This window comes from Leopardus geoffroyi, chromosome A3 (genome assembly GCF_018350155.1).
Source record: "Leopardus geoffroyi isolate Oge1 chromosome A3, O.geoffroyi_Oge1_pat1.0, whole genome shotgun sequence".
In the NCBI taxonomy this organism is placed as follows: Eukaryota; Metazoa; Chordata; class Mammalia; order Carnivora; family Felidae; genus Leopardus; species Leopardus geoffroyi.
Window position 1 is genome coordinate 11,244,336 of NC_059336.1, and position 18,801 is coordinate 11,263,136.

Consider the following 18,801-nt stretch of genomic DNA (forward strand, 5'->3'; position numbering starts at 1 on the left):
GGCGCCGCCCCTCTGACCGCTGAGCCCGCCCAGAACCATCGCTATTCTCCGAGCCGGCAGCTGGGGCCGCCTCCACTCCGGAACCCTGGGCACTGGGCCGTGTCTTTTCTTCTTTTGCTACTTTGCAAACTGCTCTTCCTCGTTCTCCTCGCAGGGAGTATCTGTGCACCCAGCAGGCCGAGCTGGATTACCTGTCAGGGCGCCACAAGGACACCCGCAGGAATTCCAGGCTGGTGAGACCTCTCCCTGCCCCTTCCCGCCCGAGCAGCCTCCCTGGGGTACAAAGACGGGGTCCCCCTCACCCGCCCCTGCCCGCATCACGGGTGTAAATCTCAGTCCCGGAGCTCAGGCCTGAGGAATGGACTTGGTCTTGTGATGAACTCCCCTCACTTGGACCCTGAGGAATTTAACCTCACGGACTGTTGGGAAGCTTCTGCCCTCCCTCCTCCCCCCTCCCCCTGCCCCATGCCTCACGATTCAGGAGTCCACAGTCTCGGGCAGGGCCCACCTCCACTCTCTGGCTCTAGAAGTAACTGTAAGGTGGGCAGCCGTATAAAGGCTCATCCGTTTTCGCTCCTCCCATTTCACAGATGGGCACACTGAGGCAAGGAAGGCGTGGCCGCCCTGGGGCCGCACAGCGGGCTGACGGACGTGGGGTCCTGCCTCCCTGGGCGCTGCTGCTTCTTGGCTTTTCCTGCGCACTTTTCTTTCCAAAGGCTCGGGAACTTCCCCATTTCTTTATTTCTAACACGGAGTTTTCCTCTCATAACCGCACATGTATCGTTTCTCATAAATGCATTCGTGGGAAAGCACACACTTCTGGAGGGTTTGATCCCTCCCTCCTTCCAGCTTCATGCCGCTCTCCCCTCAGTCTTCTGTGTCCCACACTGTTCAACCCCTGAGGACAATCTGGTAGTTCACCTTCCACGGTTTCCTCCCTGGTCCCATCGTCATGTAAACATCCATGCGGAAGCGCATGGAAGGTTTGGGTCAGCGTTAGAAGAATGAAGTCACAATTCTCCCCGCTCCCCCACGCCTTGCTTTTTCTCCCCAGTGAAGCTCCAACCTTGTGGAAACGCCTCCAGGCTCAAATAGAGTGATTTCAGCTACTCGGCCGAGCTAGGGCCTGTTTGGAAATAAAGTTTATCAGCACGGGCCACACCCATCACTGACATGTGGTCTGTGGCTGAGTTCAGACCATGCGGCCCCCAAAGCCAAAGTTTTATTGTCTGGCCCTTTACACTGAGATGTGCCTGGCTGGCCCCTGGCCCCTGGCCCCTGGCGTGGCTGGACCAGTCTGGATTTGCATTTCCCAAAGCCTGAACCCCCCCGGGGGTGGGGGGGGTGGGGACGCTGGCTGCCTCCTCCACCCCCACCTCATTTGGTTCTTCTGGCCATGGCTAAAATCACCCCTTAAACGATCAAATCACAGTGACCCCCATTTTGTTGAGGGCTTACCTCATCCTTTGCCCTTCACAGCAACCCTGCGGGGCAGGTGCTGTGTTCTATGGCCACTCCATTTTCCACGAGGAGGTAGAGGCTCAGAGACGTTGAGTAACTGGCCTGGGACACACAGCTGGGAAACCGAGCCAGGCCCAGAACTGCCTCACCCAAAGCACATGCGTTTTCCACTCTTCCCCCTCGGCCTGGAACAGTCTGGAACCGGGCCGCTGACTGCAGGGCCCAGAGGAGGGAGTGGCTGCTGGCTTTCCTACCTCCGAGCTCAGGTGCCCCTGGGATATAGCCACGTGGGTCGTGGAGGAGCACCCAGAGCTCTGACACCTGTCTCTCCCCACGCTCCTCCCCACAGGCTTTCTATTACGACCTGGACAAGGTGGGTGAGACTTTCTGTCTGCGGTAAGCAAGTGGGCTCATGGGGGACTGATGTCATTGCCCGCGTTTCGTCCCTCAGGCCATCCTACAGGAGGTTTCCTCCCCAGTTGTAAAATGGGGAAACGGGCTCAGCCATGAGGATGCTGAGGGGCTGGCCTGGCTGGGAGCCCAGTTCTGCGTTAGGACCCGAGGAAGGGGCAGGGGGTGGGGGTCGGGGAGGGGGTGGCCCAGGCTACTTTCAAAGTACCTTCTCTTTATCTGGGAGAAGCAAACGCGCTCTGTGGAAAGGCACATCCGGAAGATGGAGTTTCACATCAGCAAGGTCAGCCTGCCTCCTGGATGTCACGGGGCAGGGCTGGGGTTTGCCGGGCGGGGGTGGGGGGGGGGCGAGGAGGCCCAGGAAATGCAAGAATTGGGCCCTGAGGCGGGGCGGTGGGGGAGGGGGGGGTCAGGGGGTGGCTGGGCTCCCCAGGATTGTGGGGTTTAAAAGACCGCATTCATGCTCCAGCTCACAGGGTGAGAGGCTGAGTCCAACCACCCCACTGCAGAGATGGGAGAGTACAGGCCCAGAGAGGGACAGAGACAGGCCCGAGGTCACACAGCAAGCCCTTCAAGCTTTTACCCACCAAGTCTTCCATGTTCTCACTGGCGGCCCCCTGGCTGGGCAGGATATCACAAACCCACCTCCCCTGTTTTGCAGCCCAAAAGTGGGGCAGGGAGAGGGGAAGCGATGCCTTCGCCCAGCCGGTTCGTGTGCAGGCGTCCACCGGGCGCTGGGCACAGGAGTGGATGAGCGATGTGACCCCTGCCCCCGGGGGCTCACACTCTCCGGGGCAGGGGACCCAGGGCAGCGCGGCCTCTCCCGAGGGTGAGAGCGGCAGGCAGGCCTGGGGCCCCCGCGCCCACCAGCCTGCGCGCCCCCCGCAGGTGGACGAACTCTACGAGGGCTACTGCATCCAGTGCCGCCTGCGCGACGGGGCCTCCAACATGCAGAGGGCCTTCTCCAGGTGCCCGCCCAGCCGTGCCTCCCGGGAGAGCCTGCAGGAGCTGGGCCGCAGCCTGCAGGAGTGCACCGAGGTGGGGGGCAGTGAGGGGTGCAGAGGGCTACGTGTGTGTGTGTTGGGGGGGGCTGGACCCCGAGGACCATTGCTATCTGCTCCCTGGGGCCTCCGGCTGGCAGGATCCGTGGGCCCCCCTTCCCCCACCTCACCGGGCCCAGGGGCCGGCCGTGAGCCGCCTGGTGTGGGGCTTTGCAGGACATGTGGCTTATCGAGGGGGCCCTGGAGGTTCACCTGGGAGAGTTCCACATCAGGATGAAAGGTAACAGAGACGAGGGTCGGTGGGCAGAAGCCAGTTTGGTGGGGGGTGGGGGGGGGCATCAGGCCGTCTTGAGGGTCCTGGGACTTCTGCTGAGGTTGGGGGTTTGGTCAGGGTCCCAGGGGTCCAGGAAAACTTTGGGTTTCCACTCACGTGACTTGTGACCTCAGCCAAGTCCCATCCCCTGAGGTGGACATGAGGACCCGGGCCTGTCCGCCATCCGTCATGACGATTTATCCCTCCCTGAAGGTGATACCCACACGTGGGCAGGGGATCCCCCCAGGGAGGACCTGTGGTCCATGGGGCAGGGGCAGGGGCAGAGCAGGGCGGAGAGGAGATTAGCCTGTCTCTGTTCTAGGCTTCGTGGGCTATGCACGCCTCTGTCCCGGAGACCAGTACGAGGTATGGCCACTCGGGCGTCAGTCCTCAGGACTTCCCATAAGGCCTTTGGGGGGCGGGAGCTGCTGAGAACCAGGGTCCCAGCTGGGCTTTGTCCCCATCCCCTCCCAGCTAGCAGGGAGGGCCTCCAGGCAGGTGGCGCGGGGGAGGGGCTCCCTGGGGCTGCTGACCCGCCCCTTCTCCGGCCCACAGGTGCTCATGCGCCTGGGCCGCCAGCGCTGGAAGCTGAAGGGCCGGATCGAGTCTGACGACAGCCAGACCTGGGAGGAGGAGGAGAAGGTTTTCATCCCCACGCTGCACGAGAACTTCGAGATCAAGGTGGGTGAGGCACAGGGGCGGGGATAGGATGCCCAGAGGCTGGGCTCAGGCGTCATCCACAACTCCCGTCCCCTCAGGTGACAGAGCTGAGGGGCCTGAGTTCACTGGCCGTGGGCACAGTGACCTGCGACATCACTGACTTCTTCACGACCAGGCCGCAGGTGATCGTGGTGGACATCACAGAGCTGGGCACCATCAAGCTACAGCTGGAGGTGCTGTGGAAGTGAGTAGGGGGCCGGCCTCCTCCCCAGGCCCCGATGTCCCTCCCCGAGGCTGGCCCCAAACTCCCACCTAGAGGGGACTCCCACCCAGAGCAGAAGGAAGAGGGCCTCGCTGGCTCCTCTGGTGGCCCGAGCACACCCTAGCATCCACTTGTGGGCATTCCTGCCCTCACTGGGCCCCACGGCCAGGCTGGAGCCTCCCTCCCTGCCCCCGCCCCTCTGAGTCTTAATTCCCTTCCTTCAACGAACCGCCTATGCTGGCCAGGACCCTTTCCGGTGACCTCCTGGGCTGGGTTCCAGGGAGGAGCCTTGCCCCTCCCCAGGAGGGCTCTCCTCACTGCTCCCACCACCTCATTCCCCGCTGGCCCCTGCCGTCCACCAGGCCCCCGTGGACCCCAGACCCCACGGATGGGACGCTCACGAAAACACGTCCTTCCCGGGTCGGGGGCTCTCCATCGGGCACCGCGGGTGGCAAGGGGCAGTGCCCATCTGGGGCAGCTGACTCGTCACCTTCTTGGGCCGTTCAGTGAATGCTGCTGGTCTCCAAAGGCTCTGTTTTTCTGTCAGTAGGGCTCTTTTGCTCCAAATGAAACCTCGCGTTTCGAGAGAATTCTCTTTATTCCCCGAGGCAGGTGCAGCAGGAGCTAAGGGGCTGGGGCTTCTTCCGTTCTGGAGCTTGCTCTGCCCAGTCTCTCCATCCGGCCTGGGGCCACTAGAGGCCGCTTTCTTCCCAGTGAGCCGGGTGAACCCCCAGCCTCAGTGTCCTCATCTGTCCAGTGGGGGCTGCACACTATTCTTTCCAGGGAAGGCCCTCAAGTCTATAGGGTCGCGGGCGGCCCAGCACCATCCGATGCGAGGCTGGGCAAATCCAAGGACGCAGGCGTCCTGCTGGCCTGAAGCGTCTAGAACCCACAAGAGCAGGAGCCAGGCCTTTGTGCAAAGGAGAGCGAGCCGGTGTCCGTGCGGCAGGGAGGTTACCCAGACCTACTGGCTCCCAGGGCAGGCTGGGTGAGGGCCAGGCTGGAGCCCCAGCTCCCCTGTATTTCACGCACTCACCTTGGCTTCTCAGGCTTACATGTGACCACGACCGACAGAGGTCCTTCCATAAATAATAGCACCCCTGTTACAGATCGGGATGAGAGGGATGGTGACGTTGTTTATCCAGAAAATGGCAGAACGGAGTGTCCACTGTGCCTCCGCTCAGTTTTTTTTTTTTTTAAATTTTTGTTTTTAACATTTATTTATTTTTGGGACAGAGAGAGACAGAGCATGAACGGGGGAGGGGCAGAGAGAGAGGGAGACACAGAATCGGAAACAGGCTCCAGGCTCTGAGCCATCAGCCCAGAGCCCGACGCGGGGCTCGAACTCACGGACCGCGAGATCGTGACCTGGCTGAAGTCGGCCGCTTAACCGACTGAGCCACCCAGGCGCCCCTCCGCTCAGCTTCTTGAGGGGCCCTCTGAAGGGGGTGTCATTCACATGTCTGGTGGCCAGTCACTGCCCCTTGCCATGTGGCTAAGGGCCCTCAGGGTGGTGAGATGTTCCCAAGGGCCTTGAGAATGTGCACCTAGAATCCCTAGGCTGTGACTGTGACCCCAGGGAAGGCCAGGCCCCTCCCGAACCTCCATTTCCTCTGAAGTCCGCCGAGGTCTTCTCTGTGCTGCCGCGTTCTCCCAGGCACTGACGACACCCCGGCCTTCTGTTCTCTCCTCCAGCCCGTTTGACACCGAGAGCTTCCTGGTGTCGCCCAGCCCTACGGGCAAGTTCTCCATGGGCAGCAGAAAGGGCTCCTTGTACAACTGGACACCCCCAAGCACGCCCAGCTTCCGAGAGAGGTACTACCTGGTGAGTGAGCCTCACCAGGGCAGGGATGCTGTGGTCACCCCAGGATCGTGGGTGGGCGCGACTCCCCAGGGGCTAGCACGTGGGGCTGGGATCGGCAGCCTGGCACTTCCGGTCCCCCTTTGGACTCGTGCTCCCTGGTTTGGGGATCATCCTGGGTAGTGTTCTGTCCTGTTTTCCTTCCTGTCAGCCCTCCATTCTGGGGGCCTCTGGACTTGGTTCGAGGCCTGGCTGGTTCTCCTGGAAGCCTGGAATGGGGTTCTCTGTATGGTGCTACCACCCCAGCCATAGTCTACTTGTTTCAAAATTAAATTTAATGTACGTTTCCAGTAGGTAATACCTTGACATAGTGTCCAGTAAAACATCTCTTTCCTGTGACCTCCGGGGATCTGGGCCCCTTCCTTAGCACCAGCTACTGTTGTCAACCTCTTCCGTATTCTGGTCATGGTGCGCCCAGCATATTACAGTCAAAGAAATCATATGTGGTCCAGAGTCTGGCTTCTGCAGCCGGAACAGCTGGGTTCAAATGCTATTTATGCCTCTCACCTGCTGTGTGACCTTGGGCAAGTCACCCAACCTCTCTGGCCTTCAGTTTCTATATCAGAGAACTGAAAATAACAGCACCACTCTGGTGAGGTTTTGCAAGGATTAAGTGAGTTAATGAACGAGAAGGCTTTCAAAGAACACCTGATAAAAACAGATGGTGCTTTGGAACATCAGACATTATTATTGGTCTGTCTGGTAAGGGGAAGGGAGGGGGTGCCGCAGAGCGGGGCGGGCTTGGTGTCAGCTGTTCGCTCATTCACAACTTTGTGCCAGGCTCTGTTCTAGGCCAGGTGGGGACAGTGTCCTCAGGGAGTGCCAGCTGATCAAGGGCCTAAGGACCACGGGAACACAGACCAGGGAGGGAGAGGGGACTTCTGGGGCAAGGTGGGATAAACAGGGTGTCCAGGGCTAGGTCCCCAGAAAAGGTACCATTTGAATAAGGACCTGAGGGGCCAAGAGCATGACCACAAAGACATATGGGAAGAATGTTCCAGGAAGAGAGCACAGTCATTCTAAAAGGCCTTGGGACAGGAAGGTGTAGAGCCTGGAGGATGTGACAAGCAGCAAAGTGGCCTCAGGGGCTGGAAAGGAGGGGGTTAGAGGGGGGATGGGGCTGCAGGGTCCTGTCAACACCTCCAGTTCGCCGATCACCTTGGTGGACCCCAGTCACGTTGACAATGTGCGTGTGCGGGGCAAGTCTTTATGGTGGGAAGCCCCGCTGGGGTGGCAGGAAGTCCTTGGTGTGGCAGTCAGGCTGGTCCTGTGTCCCCCTTCCCAGTCTGTCCTGCAGCGGCCAGCGCAGCAGGCTTTGCTGCAGGGTGGGCCAAAGGCCCCTTCCATCCTCGGCTACCTGTCCGACAGCGACCTTCGGGGATCTGGCCTGCGGAGCCGGAGTCAGGAGCTGCCCGAGATGGACTCTTTCAGCTCTGAGGACCCCCGAGACACTGAGACCAGCACATCAGCATCCACCTCAGACGTGGGGCTCCTGCCCGTGGCCATTGGCCCCAACACCTCCATCGAAGAGGAGGCCCAGGAGGACCCCCAATCCCTGGGCCTCCTGCCGGAGATGGCCCACCTGGCGGGAGGCTCATTTGTGGAGCAGCCTGGCTGGAGGAATTTGGGAATAGAGGCCCCCAGCCTGCCACGGGGCTCCCCATTCCACAACCATACAGTCCCGGGTAGCCAGAAAGACGATGACGAAGGAGAAGCCGAGGACGGAGCGGATGGGCCTGGGGTGACCCTCGAGAGGCCGCTGCAAGAGGTTCTGGATTTACTGAGGTCCATGGATCCTGCCCAGCCCCAGCTCCGGGAGCTGGAGTACCAGGTTCTCGGCTGCAGGGACCGGCTGAAGGTGGGTTTATTCCTGGAGGGCCAGCAGCCCCGCTTTACTAGCGCCTGACGACTGGGAGCAGACTCTGGGGGCAGCCAGCCTGGGCCGGCATCCTGGCCTCGCTTCCCTGTGACCCAGCTGGGCAATGTCTCCTCTCTGGGCCTCAGTCTGTTCATCTGACCAGTGGGGATAACAATGGCCTTCACTGGCCGGGAGGACGATTAGAAGTGGAAGTCGGGGACTGGGGTAGAAAACCTGCTCCCCGTCTGGCCAGAGAACCTGGCTCCCTCTGGCATCTTCTGGCCCAGGCAGGCGGGGCTGAGGCTGGGCGTTCAATTCCCAGACCCGGGGCGTGTCTAGGGTCAGAGCTGGTGCCACAAGAGGCCGCGAGCAGCCACACACCCTCCTCTGAGCTTGTTCCTCGACAGGGCCCGTGGCAAGAGCTGCCCTCGGGTGGCTCTCAATAGTGCTGGCCTGGGCAGATTTATTCGATTTTTCTGATTACATAATTTTATTTTATTATTTAAAAAAATTTTTGAATGTTTATTCATTTTTGAGACAGAGAGAGACAGAGCATGAACGGGGGAGGGTCAGAGAGAGAGGAAGACACAGAATCCGAAGCAGCTCCAGGCTCTGAGCTGTCAGCACAGAGCCCAACGCGGGGCTTGAACCCACAGACTGTGAGATCATGATCTGAGCCAAAGTCGGACGCTTAACCGACTGAGCTGCCCAGGCGTCCCTATTACATCATTTTAAATGTATGGACAACAAAATGTACAACAGTGGCACCGACTTAAGCATCAGTTACTTGCTGAAACCGCTCTCTTGTGTAGGCCACACTGGCGGTGGAATGGTTTTAACTGCTCTCTTCAAAAATTGGTTTCGGTTGTTTTGTCCTCACACCCACCCCCAATGTTCAGCACCAGTGACAGAGAGAAAGTTTCACTTTGTGTCTTTAAAAACTGAACTTCAAAACAAAGTTGTTTATCACTGCTACCTTCTTTTGAAAAGGAGCTGCCGGAGAATTTCAAGAAAAAAAAAAGTCACTTCTTTTGTTATTTCTTAACAGCCTTTCTGTGTGGAATGATTTGAGGCTGCAACATGCAGCTTCTGTCACATGGCTGTCTTTTGAAAAATCATACCTCCTTTACATAAAAGCCTTAAAATAATATTGCAGTAAGGCAATACTTTTATTTTTTTATTTAAAAAATTAAAAAAAATGTTTTATTATTTTTGAGAGAGAGAGAGAGACAGAGTGCGAGTGGGGGGCAGAGAGAGAAGACGACACAGAATCTGAAGCAGGCTCCAGGCTCTGAGCTGTCAGCACAGAGCCCGATGCTGGGCTCGAACTCACCAACAGTGAGATCATGACCTGAGCCGACTGAGCCCCCCAGGCAATACTTTTAAACGTACTTGAGGAACTTTTCTTCTTGTACCAAACCGAATTCGAAGAGTAAAAGTGAGCACAGGCCATAGTTTTTAGTTTGATGTGTATGTGTATAATGTGTGTGTGTGTGTGTGTGTGTGTGTGTGTATACACGTAGTCGGTCCTCACCATTCATGGATTCTGTGTGTTTCTCATTCATCTACTTGCTGTAAAGCTTACCTGAAACTCCAAAATCAGTACTTGTGATGCGCTCACGGTCATCTGCGGGCACGTGCAGAGTCGCCTGCCATGCACGTGCCCGGCTGGGGCTGAACCAGGGGTTCACTTGTTCACACACAGAGGGTTCACACACTCTGCCTTCTTCTCGCAGCCCTGGTCCAGACGCGTGTCCTTCCTGCCGTCTAGTTTGTGCCGCGTGTCTCACATTTCTGGCCTTTCTTTTGGTGATTTCAAGCTGTTGGATGGGCCCGACCGCGTGAAGTGCTATCCAGTGCTCCTGAGCCCAGGAAGGCTGTGCAGGGCCTCACTCACAAAATCCATGTTACATAAGCCTCGTCCAGGTGTGAGTTCAGTGTGAACGAATTGTCAGTGTAAATTAAATAAGGTGTCTTCGGGGCCCTTGGGTGGCTCAGTCAGGCGTCTGACTTTGGCTCAGGTCATGACCTTGTGGTCCGTGGGTTCGAGCCCCGCATCAGGCTCTGTGCTGACAGCTCAGAGCCTGGAGCCTGCTTCCGATTCTGTGTCTCCCTCTCTCTCTGCCCCTCCCCTGCTCACACTCTGTCTCTCAAGAATAAACATTAAAAAAAATTTTTTTTTTTTTATAAATAAGGTGTCTTTAAACAGAAGTACACATGAAACGAGACCCATCTGTACTGATGGGTTGATAAAAATGTGACCGGAGGCTAGTGGTCTCTGCATTTCTCTTAGGAGCTATGGTTTGGTACCACCTGGAATAATGAGAACTGGTGTGTGTGTGTGTGTGTGAGTGTGTGTGTGTGTGTGTGTGTGTGTGCACATATATACACCAACGTACTTTTCTTTTTTTTGCTGGAGGAAAGATCCGCAACTAGCCATTGTTATTCTCTAACAAGAGAGTAACAAGGTTTTCTCCGCGGGCTCAACTCTTAGGAGCCTAGTTCTGCTTCTCAAGGTGGTATCTGCTCAGGCTGTGCCTTGGGTGGCTTCGTGTGGGACGTGGCCTGGGCATGCCAGGGATGGGGACCAAGCAAGCCCTGGGGTCCTGCCCTGAATGGAGGGGAGACCAAAATCTCCAGCAGTGGATTTCTAGATCTGGAGGAAGGGATCTGCCTTTGGGGGACTCAACCAGTGGCAGGCCCTGTGGCACCAGCACTCTCCTCATCCCTGCCAGTCAGGGGGTGCCTCAACCATCCTCTCCTTCCACATCTCCCTGGGAGAAGACACCCTGCAATCTAGAAGCTCACCGAGCAGCCTTTGAGCCTCCCCTTGAGCCTGATTCACACCCTATTTTTACAGTAATTTGGGATTAGCTGTCAATGTTCAAAAACTAGCAGGTTCCCACAAAAATCTAGGTTTCCAGCTTTTCTGAGAAAAGTGAACAGTCTGGCCCCACATTCCCAAGCAGCAGGTGTCAGCTGGAGCAGAGTGGCAGCCTGGCCTCTTGGCGGGGGGACACATGTTCTCAGGCTCCCCCCCCCCCCCCCATCACTTGCCCGCTCACTCCTGTCTCTCGCCCTGTCCCTGTGGGTGTCTGTGAGCCCAGGAGAGGCTTTTCAGGTCTGTGTCCCTCGGGCTTTGGAGCCGTACCTACCAGGCTTTTCGGGAGGGGCCTCGGGGGATTCCGCAGCCCTGTGCCCATCCTTGATGTGGGGGGTTGCACTTGGGCTCCGAGGGGCGGTGCTCATGACCTGGACCCGGTGTTGACGGTCTGTGGCCTAAGGTCCTGCCGCTCTGTCCACAGCCCCGTGGCACCCGCCAGGAGCATGCCTCTTCCGAGAGCCTGATGGAGTGCATCCTGGAGAGCTTCGCCTTCCTCAATGCTGACCTTGCCCCGCAGGAGCTGTCCCTGTGTGGGGGCTGCCAGGGTCCCAGGTAGGCGCCCTCCCCTCCCAGCACCGACCCTGGCGACGGGCCTCAGTTCCGCGCTTCCTGTCGGCCCCTGCAGCCTCAGCCTCCCATCTCCCTGGTCCCGACTGGTACTTACTCTGTTCCTTTGCTGCGCCCCCCACCCCTGCATGCCTGCCGCTGGGCACAGAGCAGGGGCGTGCTGACCACTGAGTGCACGACCACCCCCCAGCACGGTCCCGAGCTGCGGGCAACGGCCTGGTTGGGTTCTTCTCTTACAAAATAACAAGGGACACAGTAGGACCTCTGTCCTCTACCAAACGGGCAGCAGGGACATGGGCTCCCTCTTCTGTGCAACCTTCCACCCCCACCTGCCCTGCTCATGCCCGGCTCCTGTACCCGAATCTCAGCAGCACCAGAGAGGACACACAGTACATCTCATCTCCTCTCACGATCCCATCCAGCATCCCAGTGTCGCGTCCGTCCTTTCTCAGGCCTCGGGCTCGGCCTCCACCACGAGGCCAACGTGGTGCCAGGTGCGATGCTTGCTGGCAGGCTTGCCCTGACCCCTCACTGCCCGGAGCTGGGTGTGCCTGTCCCCACTTCACAGATGAGCATGCTGAGGCCAGGGGGGCAGGCCCATCCAGAGTCACAGAGCTAAGGATTAGCTTGAACCGCAGCCTTCTGCCTTCAGATCACACATCCCGGAGGCGGCCCCCTGCGCCCCCCGCCCCAGTCTCCAGGGCCTGTGCCACCCCTCGTTGACGGCTTTTGCTTTTTCTTTTCTCTTGGTTTTCTCCTTGGTGTAACTCTATCTGCCTGGGCCCTGGAGCGGGCCTCCCTGATCGGAGCTCCCCAGGGAGGGAGGGTCCCCTCTAACCGCGGAGAGAGCTGAGCCACTAACTGGCACGGTCACCCAGTTCTTCTCAATCCAATTCAGAAAGGACAGGAGCCCGCCCCCGCTGCCACCACGGACAGCGTCACCTCAGGAGCTGACGGCCGGCACCCCGGAGCTGGACATGTTGCTCACCGTCCACCTCCACGTCTGCAAAACTCTGCTGCAGGTGTGGCCACGGGATGTGGGGGGCGGGGCGGCCTGCCGGGAAGCCGGGCTGGGGGGCGGGAGTCCTCTCTGCGAAGATCTGATCTTGCCGGTGGTGGGGAGCACGGTGCAAGGAAGAGAGCCAGTGAGACTGGGGAGGCTCCTCTGTGGAAGGTCCAGGCCTGGGTGAAAGGTCACGTGGCTCTCCTGAAAGTCCAAGTGCTGACCCCAAAGCAGCGGCTGTGGCTTTCTGCGGCAGCTGCCAGAGCTCCGATCCAAACTGGCTCAACCAAAGGGAACTTTTTGGCTCATGGAACTCAAAGGCCCTGGGGTAGGCTTCAGGCCCAGGTGGATCCAGGATTTCAAAAAACATCATAACTGGGTCTCTCAGCTCTGCTTTCCTGCGTTGGCTGGCTTCACTTTCAGGCAGGCTGGCCCTTTCTGGTAGCAGAGGAAGCCCCCAGAAGCCGCAGCCTGCATCCCATCATCTCGGCCACCTTGGAGAAGCAGGAACCCCCAGACGGGAGTCAGAGAGCTACCACCGGCACAGAAAAGCTGGGGGGAGGCAGGTGGGGGCCGCAGTGGTGATTGCCGGCCTCAGAGGGCATGTTTGTGCTAACCTGGAGCATCGTGGGTTGCTTCCCAGAAACTTGCCTCTCCTAACCTGTCGAGGATGGTCCAGGAATGCCTTCTGGAAGAAGCCGTGCAGCAAAAGCAGGTTCTGGAGATGCTCTCTGTCCTGGATTTTGAGAAGGTCAGCAAGGCAGCATCCATTGAAGAAAGTAAGTAACCGCCCGCTGCCCACGGGCTGCTCTCGTGTGGATGGCATGAAGCGATGGGCTCTGGAGGGCAGGGGAGCCTCGTCTCCCATCCTGATGCCCAAAGCTCACTGGCGCCCAGAGGGTACGAGCTGGGGTGGTGGTGGGGCTGTGCTCAGACGTACATGCTGTGGGGCGCGGAAGGGAGGCCACACGGCCTTGGAGTTAGTTCGGTGGGCTGTGCGGCTCTGGGCAAATGACTCACCTCTCTGGGCCTCAGCTTCCCCACCTGTCTAAAGAGGAGGCCACTGGGTAGTGTTGTACCGTGAGGTAATCGCCAGGACGCGTTCAAGGCACACGGCACGCACTCCCAGAAACACCTGTGACCCCCGCTCTGCCTCTGCCCCCCACGGAGCCTCCCCTTGCCTGTGAGGAGAGGCTGGTGGGAGCAGCCGTCCTAGCTGCGAGGACCGCAGTACGGGCCCAGGGAAGGCATCCACGGCCGAAGCCGCTGGTCCTTGGCGTGTCAGGCTGCGATGTGGGAAGGAAAGCTGCACGAAACCCTGTCGCCCCTGACCTCTCAGGCCTCAGCGGAAGGAAATCCTGGGGCCACCCAGTTGCTCGGCCTTCCCGTCAGTCGGGTCCTGACCCGGGCTTTCAGTTGTCCCCCAGGCCACACGGAGGAAGGGGTGCCTGAAGCTGTGGAGAGGATGCACTGAGCCCGGCAGGGTCCTGTCCTGTTCTGGCACGACGCTGCTGAACCAACTCAAGAAGACGTTTCTGCACAGAGTCCGAGGGAAATACCCGGGACAACTGGAAATAGGTACCCCCTCCCGCCCCAGGGCCTCATTCTAGCCCTGTCTTCGTCTCTGTCTTCATGGCACCAGAGGGAGGGTGCTTCTCAGCCACACGTCACCGCCTCTTCCCGGGACAGGAAGGGGTCTGCGAAGCCCTGAAGTTGCAAACGTTAGCCTTTTGGCACATCTGTCTGGGGATAGACCGCACGGCTTCCACCAGAACCTTAAAGGGGTTAGGAAAGAACGCTTCTAGAAAGGTTGGCAGGATAAAGGTGTCTTGAAGTGTTGGCTGGACCCTTCCTCAGAAAGCAGAGCATCTTTCTCTGTTGACAGCCGTCCTCCCTTCCAGGGCCTCTGGAAGCTCCAGCCAGCATCTGGCTGCTAGTTGGCCTGAATACTCCCAGTCCCCAGCCTCGGGCATGGAGTGCACCCCAAGAATGTCTACACGTGGGGCTTGCGGACCCCAGCCGCAGCGTGCTCCTTCTCTTGGGCACAGGAGGCACAGTGAGGGACACCCGTCCGCATGCTGTTAGCAGGCCTTTAAACTGCCCCAGCCATGCCCGGCGGCGGAGCTCCATGGGGGCCCCGTCTATCCTCACGGCCTTCTCCTGTTTCGCCAGCATGCCGAAGGCTCCTGGAGCAGGTGGTCAGCTGTGGTGGGTTGCTCCCCGGAGCCGGGCTCCCCGAAGAACAGACGGTCACCTGGTTCCAGTTTCACAGCTACCTGCAGAGGCAGGGGGTGTCTGACCTAGAGAAGCACTTTGCCCAGCTCACCAAAGAAGGTAGGGGCTGGGAGGGAGGGCGCCTCAAAGCAACGCCCAGAACGAAGGAGTCTCCGTCCGTGGAACCCTCTGTCCTGGCTCTTTGGAAGCCAGGGTCTTCGAACCACTGTGTCTTTCCCCTCTGGCTGTTCTTTCGAGACCCCAGATGGAATTAGATTGTACACTCAGCCCACGCAGGGAGATGACCTCCGAGGGAAGGAGGTTTTACAAAGCACAGGGCAGAGGTCAGAGCTGGATAGGAAGGTGACGGGTGGCCGGCCGGAGTCCTTAAAAGTACGGGCTGAGGTTTTATTAATTTTCAGGGTGATTTGACCCCTTGCCGGAAAGCCTTCCTAGAGATTCCAGGAGGCACCCCCTTGAGGCCGATCCAGGCTGCGCCTTGGTGATCGTGGGGGCTTGCCCTGGGATCTGCTTCCCGAACACGAACACGGCGGTGGCCAAACAAACGCGCAGCTGTACTGCCGACCGCAGTCAGAGGGACCCTGGGCCCACTCCTCTCTTCCAGTAACACTTGCCGAGGAGCTGCAGTGTGCGGGGCAAGTCAAGACGATCAGGAAGCTGCAGGGGAAGCGGCTGGGCCAGCTCCAGCCCCTGCCCCAGACGCTGCGGGCCTGGGCACTGCTGCAGCTGGACGGGACCCCCCGGGTGTGCAGGGCGGCTAGTGCTCGCCTGGCCAGCGCGGCACGGAACCAGAGCTTTCGGGAGAAGGTACGGTGGGGGGAGGCGGGGAGGCGGCAGCCCCATGGTTACATGTGTGACAGCCAGGGGGACACAGGCTTCCTCTCTCGGAAAAATACAAGGAATGTTCTGAAGGGGGTTGCCTTCGCTGCGAGGGTTTTTTTTTTGTTTTGTTTTTTTAAAGATTCTACTTTAAGTAATCCCTACACCCAAACTTCCAACCCAGTCACCTGCTCTACCTCCCGAGCCAGCCAGGTGTCCCAGGATGTTTAGATTTAGGGAGGTTCCCTGGCACGTGCATGCATGCAGTCCTTCTCAGGCCATTGCCCTGGGCGACGCCAGCCCTGGGGAGGGACCTGGGGTTGCTGGCGGCCACCCGAGGGACCCACGGAACCTCACGTCTTACCGCCTCGTGCATCTGTGCCGCAACGCCAACATACCCGTTTGGTCTGAGATGTCGCTTGCACGGAGAGCGTTTCTTCCTTAGGGTTCTGACGGCCAGCCTCATCTCAGCTAGTACGTGTGGCTGGCTGATTCGTTGGGTTCAGTCCGTTTGAAAACCAAGAAACCGGACCCCTCTGCCCTTCAGGTTCCTGGGCCTGTGACTACTCTAGATTGACGGTACCAGCCCCCAAGGTAGAGGAGGGCAATACCGAGGCCTGACTGTAGTCTCGGGCACCCAAAGGCTGGGTACCTTCTCACATGCTTCCTAATTAACCTGCAGAGTCTCGTGAAGCCCATGCAGCTCTTTTCTGGCAGATGTGGTGGAGGGGGCGGGGTCATCGCTGGGACCGGGGACCAGGGACCAGGGCTGAAGGGAAGAGGTGCTCGGCCATCAGGCCTCCCTCTGCACGTCCAATTCTTCGAGTGGCCCCTGCCAGACATCGGATTGCTCCGATGCAGCATTTTATCTAGATTAGGAAAATATTATTAGATGAAAAGAGCTTTCTTCATTTTGATTACCATCAACCCAGGGACCAGTGTGTTTATTAGAGAGAAACCAAACGCCGCAGCAAACGTCTTGGGACTGGGTGCGCCTGGCCCAGAGATGAATAGATCACAGCCCGATTTTTGTTTAGAAAAGGGGAAGCAGGGCTCAAGGAGCCCTCCAGCATTAGAAGGATTAGCCACAGGCAGCATGGACTTGGCTTCGGCTGACCCCCCATTCACAGCAACCTTATTCTCCAGGCTCTGGTCTTCTATACCAACGCCCTGATGGAGAACGATGGGAAACTCCAGCAGGCCGCGTGTGTGGCGCTAAAACACCTCAGGGTGAGTCTGACCTGTCCTCGCCTGTGACGGAGAGAAGCCTACTTATGGCTAATGTTCCAGTTGGTTCATTTCAAAATTATTCCACTGGGAATACCCCTCCCCTCCCCCCAAAACTACCACCAGCAAAAACCAAAAACAAACAAACAAAAAAAAAACGCCCCTGAAGAGCTCGTTTTAGAGCAGACCTCAGTGCTACCAGCAGAAGCCCCTCAACAGTAGTCGAGGAGCGTTTGCTCTGGCTCGGCCTGAAGAAGCAGGTGGCCCTAGGGACTCACTTTGGAAGTCTAGGATTGTGTTTTAATGGCCTCGATTTAATATTTTCTAAAAGCACAATAAGCTCATTATAGGAAAGAAAGTGTAAAATTCAGAAATGTAAAAGTTACCCTTCATCCCAATACTTAGTAGAAAGTACTGTTGGCATTTTGCTACACTTCTTTTGTGGGTGTGAGTATTTAAAATTGTCGATCATGCTAGGGGCGCCTGGCTGGCACAGTTAAGCCTGTGACTCTTCGTCTCGGCTCAGGTCATGATCCCTCTGCTCACGGAGTTCGAGCCCTGAATCGGGCTTCTGTCTCTCCTTCTCTCTGCCCTTACCCCACTTGTGCTCACTCTCTTAAACTTAAATGTCTTTAGATTGTTGATCATGCTACATATATAGCTTAGAAACAGTGAGCAAAACGGAAACTCTTAGTGGTAGACTCGCAGTGCTTTAGAAGTCTCTATGAAGGGGCCGTTGAGGGTTTACCTTGACAGATCCCCCCACTCTTGTGTGGTAGAAAATTAAGCTTTGTCACCTATTTATTACTATAAATAATATCATTACGAGCATCTTGGCACGTAACGCTTTTAAAAAATAGAGAGTTCTGAATTACTTCCTTAGGCTGGACTCTACAAAGTGTTACTCCAGGGGCGCCTGGGTGGCGCAGTCGGTTAAGCGTCCGACTTCAGCCAGGTCACGATCTCGCGGTCTGCGGGTTCGAGCCCCACATCAGGCTCTGGGCTGATGGCTCAGAGCCTGGAGCCTGTTTCCGATTCTGTGTCTCCCTCTCTCTCTGCCCCTCCCCCGTTCATGCTCTGTCTCTCTCTGTCCCAAAAATAAATAAACGTTGAAAAAAAAAAAAAAAAGTGTTACTCCAGGCCAGAGAATATGAAACTTCTGGAGACTCCAGGTACAACTCACCCTCTTAAAGCAGATATGAGAGGATGTCCATCTTGCCTCAAACCCACCTGCATCTGGAAGTCTCATTTAAAAAAAACCATCGCCGGGGCGCCTGGGTGGCGCAGTCGGTTAAGCGTCCGACTTCAGCCAGGTCACGATCTCGCGGTCCGTGAGTTCGAGCCCCGCGTCGGGCTCTGGGCTGATGGCTCAGAGCCTGGAGCCTGTTTCCGATTCTGTGTCTCCCTCTCTCTCTGCCCCTCCCCCGTTCATGCTCTGTCTCTCTCTGTCCCAAAAATAAATAAAAATTAAAAAAAAAAAAAAAAAAAAAAACCATCGCCAATTTGCTTGATGAAAAATAGATTAAACTCACCCCATTCATTCTGAAAAAACAAACAAACAACAACAACAAAACAAAACCAAGGGAAGCTCTAGGAGGACCATCTGGTTATAATCGAACAGCCAAGCCAGTAAGGGGGTAGGGGTGCTCCGGAGAAGAGGCTGAAGTGCACTCTGGTCCTTGGCCCTGGAGAGCAGCCAGGGTCAGCTGTGCCCAAACCTGGGCTCCGACTGATGTTCTCACGGCCTGCCCAAGAGGGTAGAGTCAGGAGAGCAAGGGGGAGGTGGGAAGGTCCAGAGGGAAGCAGGGCTTCCCATTTTTCAAGACAGACCTTCTAGAAGGAACCTATCCATAAAGCTCTGCTGATGGCCTGACTCAGCAGCAGGTGTCAGAATCAAAAAGGTGGGGGCCCTTCTGATGAACTTGAGGCTACATAAGAAACCTACAAGCCTTCAGAAAAGGAAGGGCCTGAGGCCCCAAAGACCATGCTAGGGCTGGTCTTACAGAGCTCATAAAAGTAGATTCCACCTGCTACCTAAAATGTCCCCTGATGGATCCTCTTTCCCCTCACCTCAAACAGGGCATTGAAAGCATCGATCAGATCGCCAGCCTGTGCCAGTCGGACCTGGAGGCCGTGCGAACAGCAGCCCGGGAAGCCACGCTGTCATTCGGTAAAGTCCAGCATCAAACGTTGTGTGCGGTGCAGTGGGGTTCGCGACGACCTTTGGAAGGTTGTGCTA

At 57.6% G+C, this 18,801-nt stretch overlaps 1 protein-coding gene and 1 long non-coding RNA gene across 6 annotated transcripts in view; one reads left to right on the forward strand and one right to left on the reverse strand.

Moving 5' to 3' along the window:
* Nucleotides 1-18,801, forward strand: part of RIPOR3 (RIPOR family member 3) — a 76,204-nt gene that overhangs the window by 55,929 nt on the left and 1,474 nt on the right. For 3 of the 5 annotated variants that reach the window (XM_045444241.1, XM_045444243.1, XM_045444244.1), the window contains 18 exons: nt 155-233; nt 1,811-1,834; nt 2,102-2,155; nt 2,761-2,910; nt 3,090-3,153; nt 3,509-3,552; nt 3,742-3,867; nt 3,945-4,090; nt 5,804-5,933; nt 7,255-7,827; nt 11,133-11,263; nt 12,177-12,300; nt 12,925-13,060; nt 13,698-13,859; nt 14,454-14,615; nt 15,121-15,323; nt 16,482-16,565; nt 18,642-18,732. In XM_045444241.1, the coding sequence (XP_045300197.1) occupies nt 155-233; nt 1,811-1,834; nt 2,102-2,155; nt 2,761-2,910; nt 3,090-3,153; nt 3,509-3,552; nt 3,742-3,867; nt 3,945-4,090; nt 5,804-5,933; nt 7,255-7,827; nt 11,133-11,263; nt 12,177-12,300; nt 12,925-13,060; nt 13,698-13,859; nt 14,454-14,615; nt 15,121-15,323; nt 16,482-16,565; nt 18,642-18,732 (2,483 nt within the window). Of the gene's footprint in view, nt 1-154; nt 234-1,810; nt 1,835-2,101; nt 2,156-2,760; nt 2,911-3,089; nt 3,154-3,508; nt 3,553-3,741; nt 3,868-3,944; nt 4,091-5,803; nt 5,934-7,254; nt 7,828-11,132; nt 11,264-12,176; nt 12,301-12,924; nt 13,061-13,697; nt 13,860-13,970; nt 14,349-14,453; nt 14,616-15,120; nt 15,324-16,481; nt 16,566-18,641; nt 18,733-18,801 lie in introns of those variants that run through there. The other 2 variants (XM_045444242.1, XM_045444245.1) reach the window with 2 other exon arrangements.
* LOC123580025 lies at nt 10,158-11,139 on the reverse strand. The gene is made up of 2 exons (XR_006703084.1): nt 10,518-11,139; nt 10,158-10,461 (listed from the first exon to the last, which is right to left on the reverse strand). It is a non-coding gene; the product is annotated as an uncharacterized LOC123580025 (long non-coding RNA).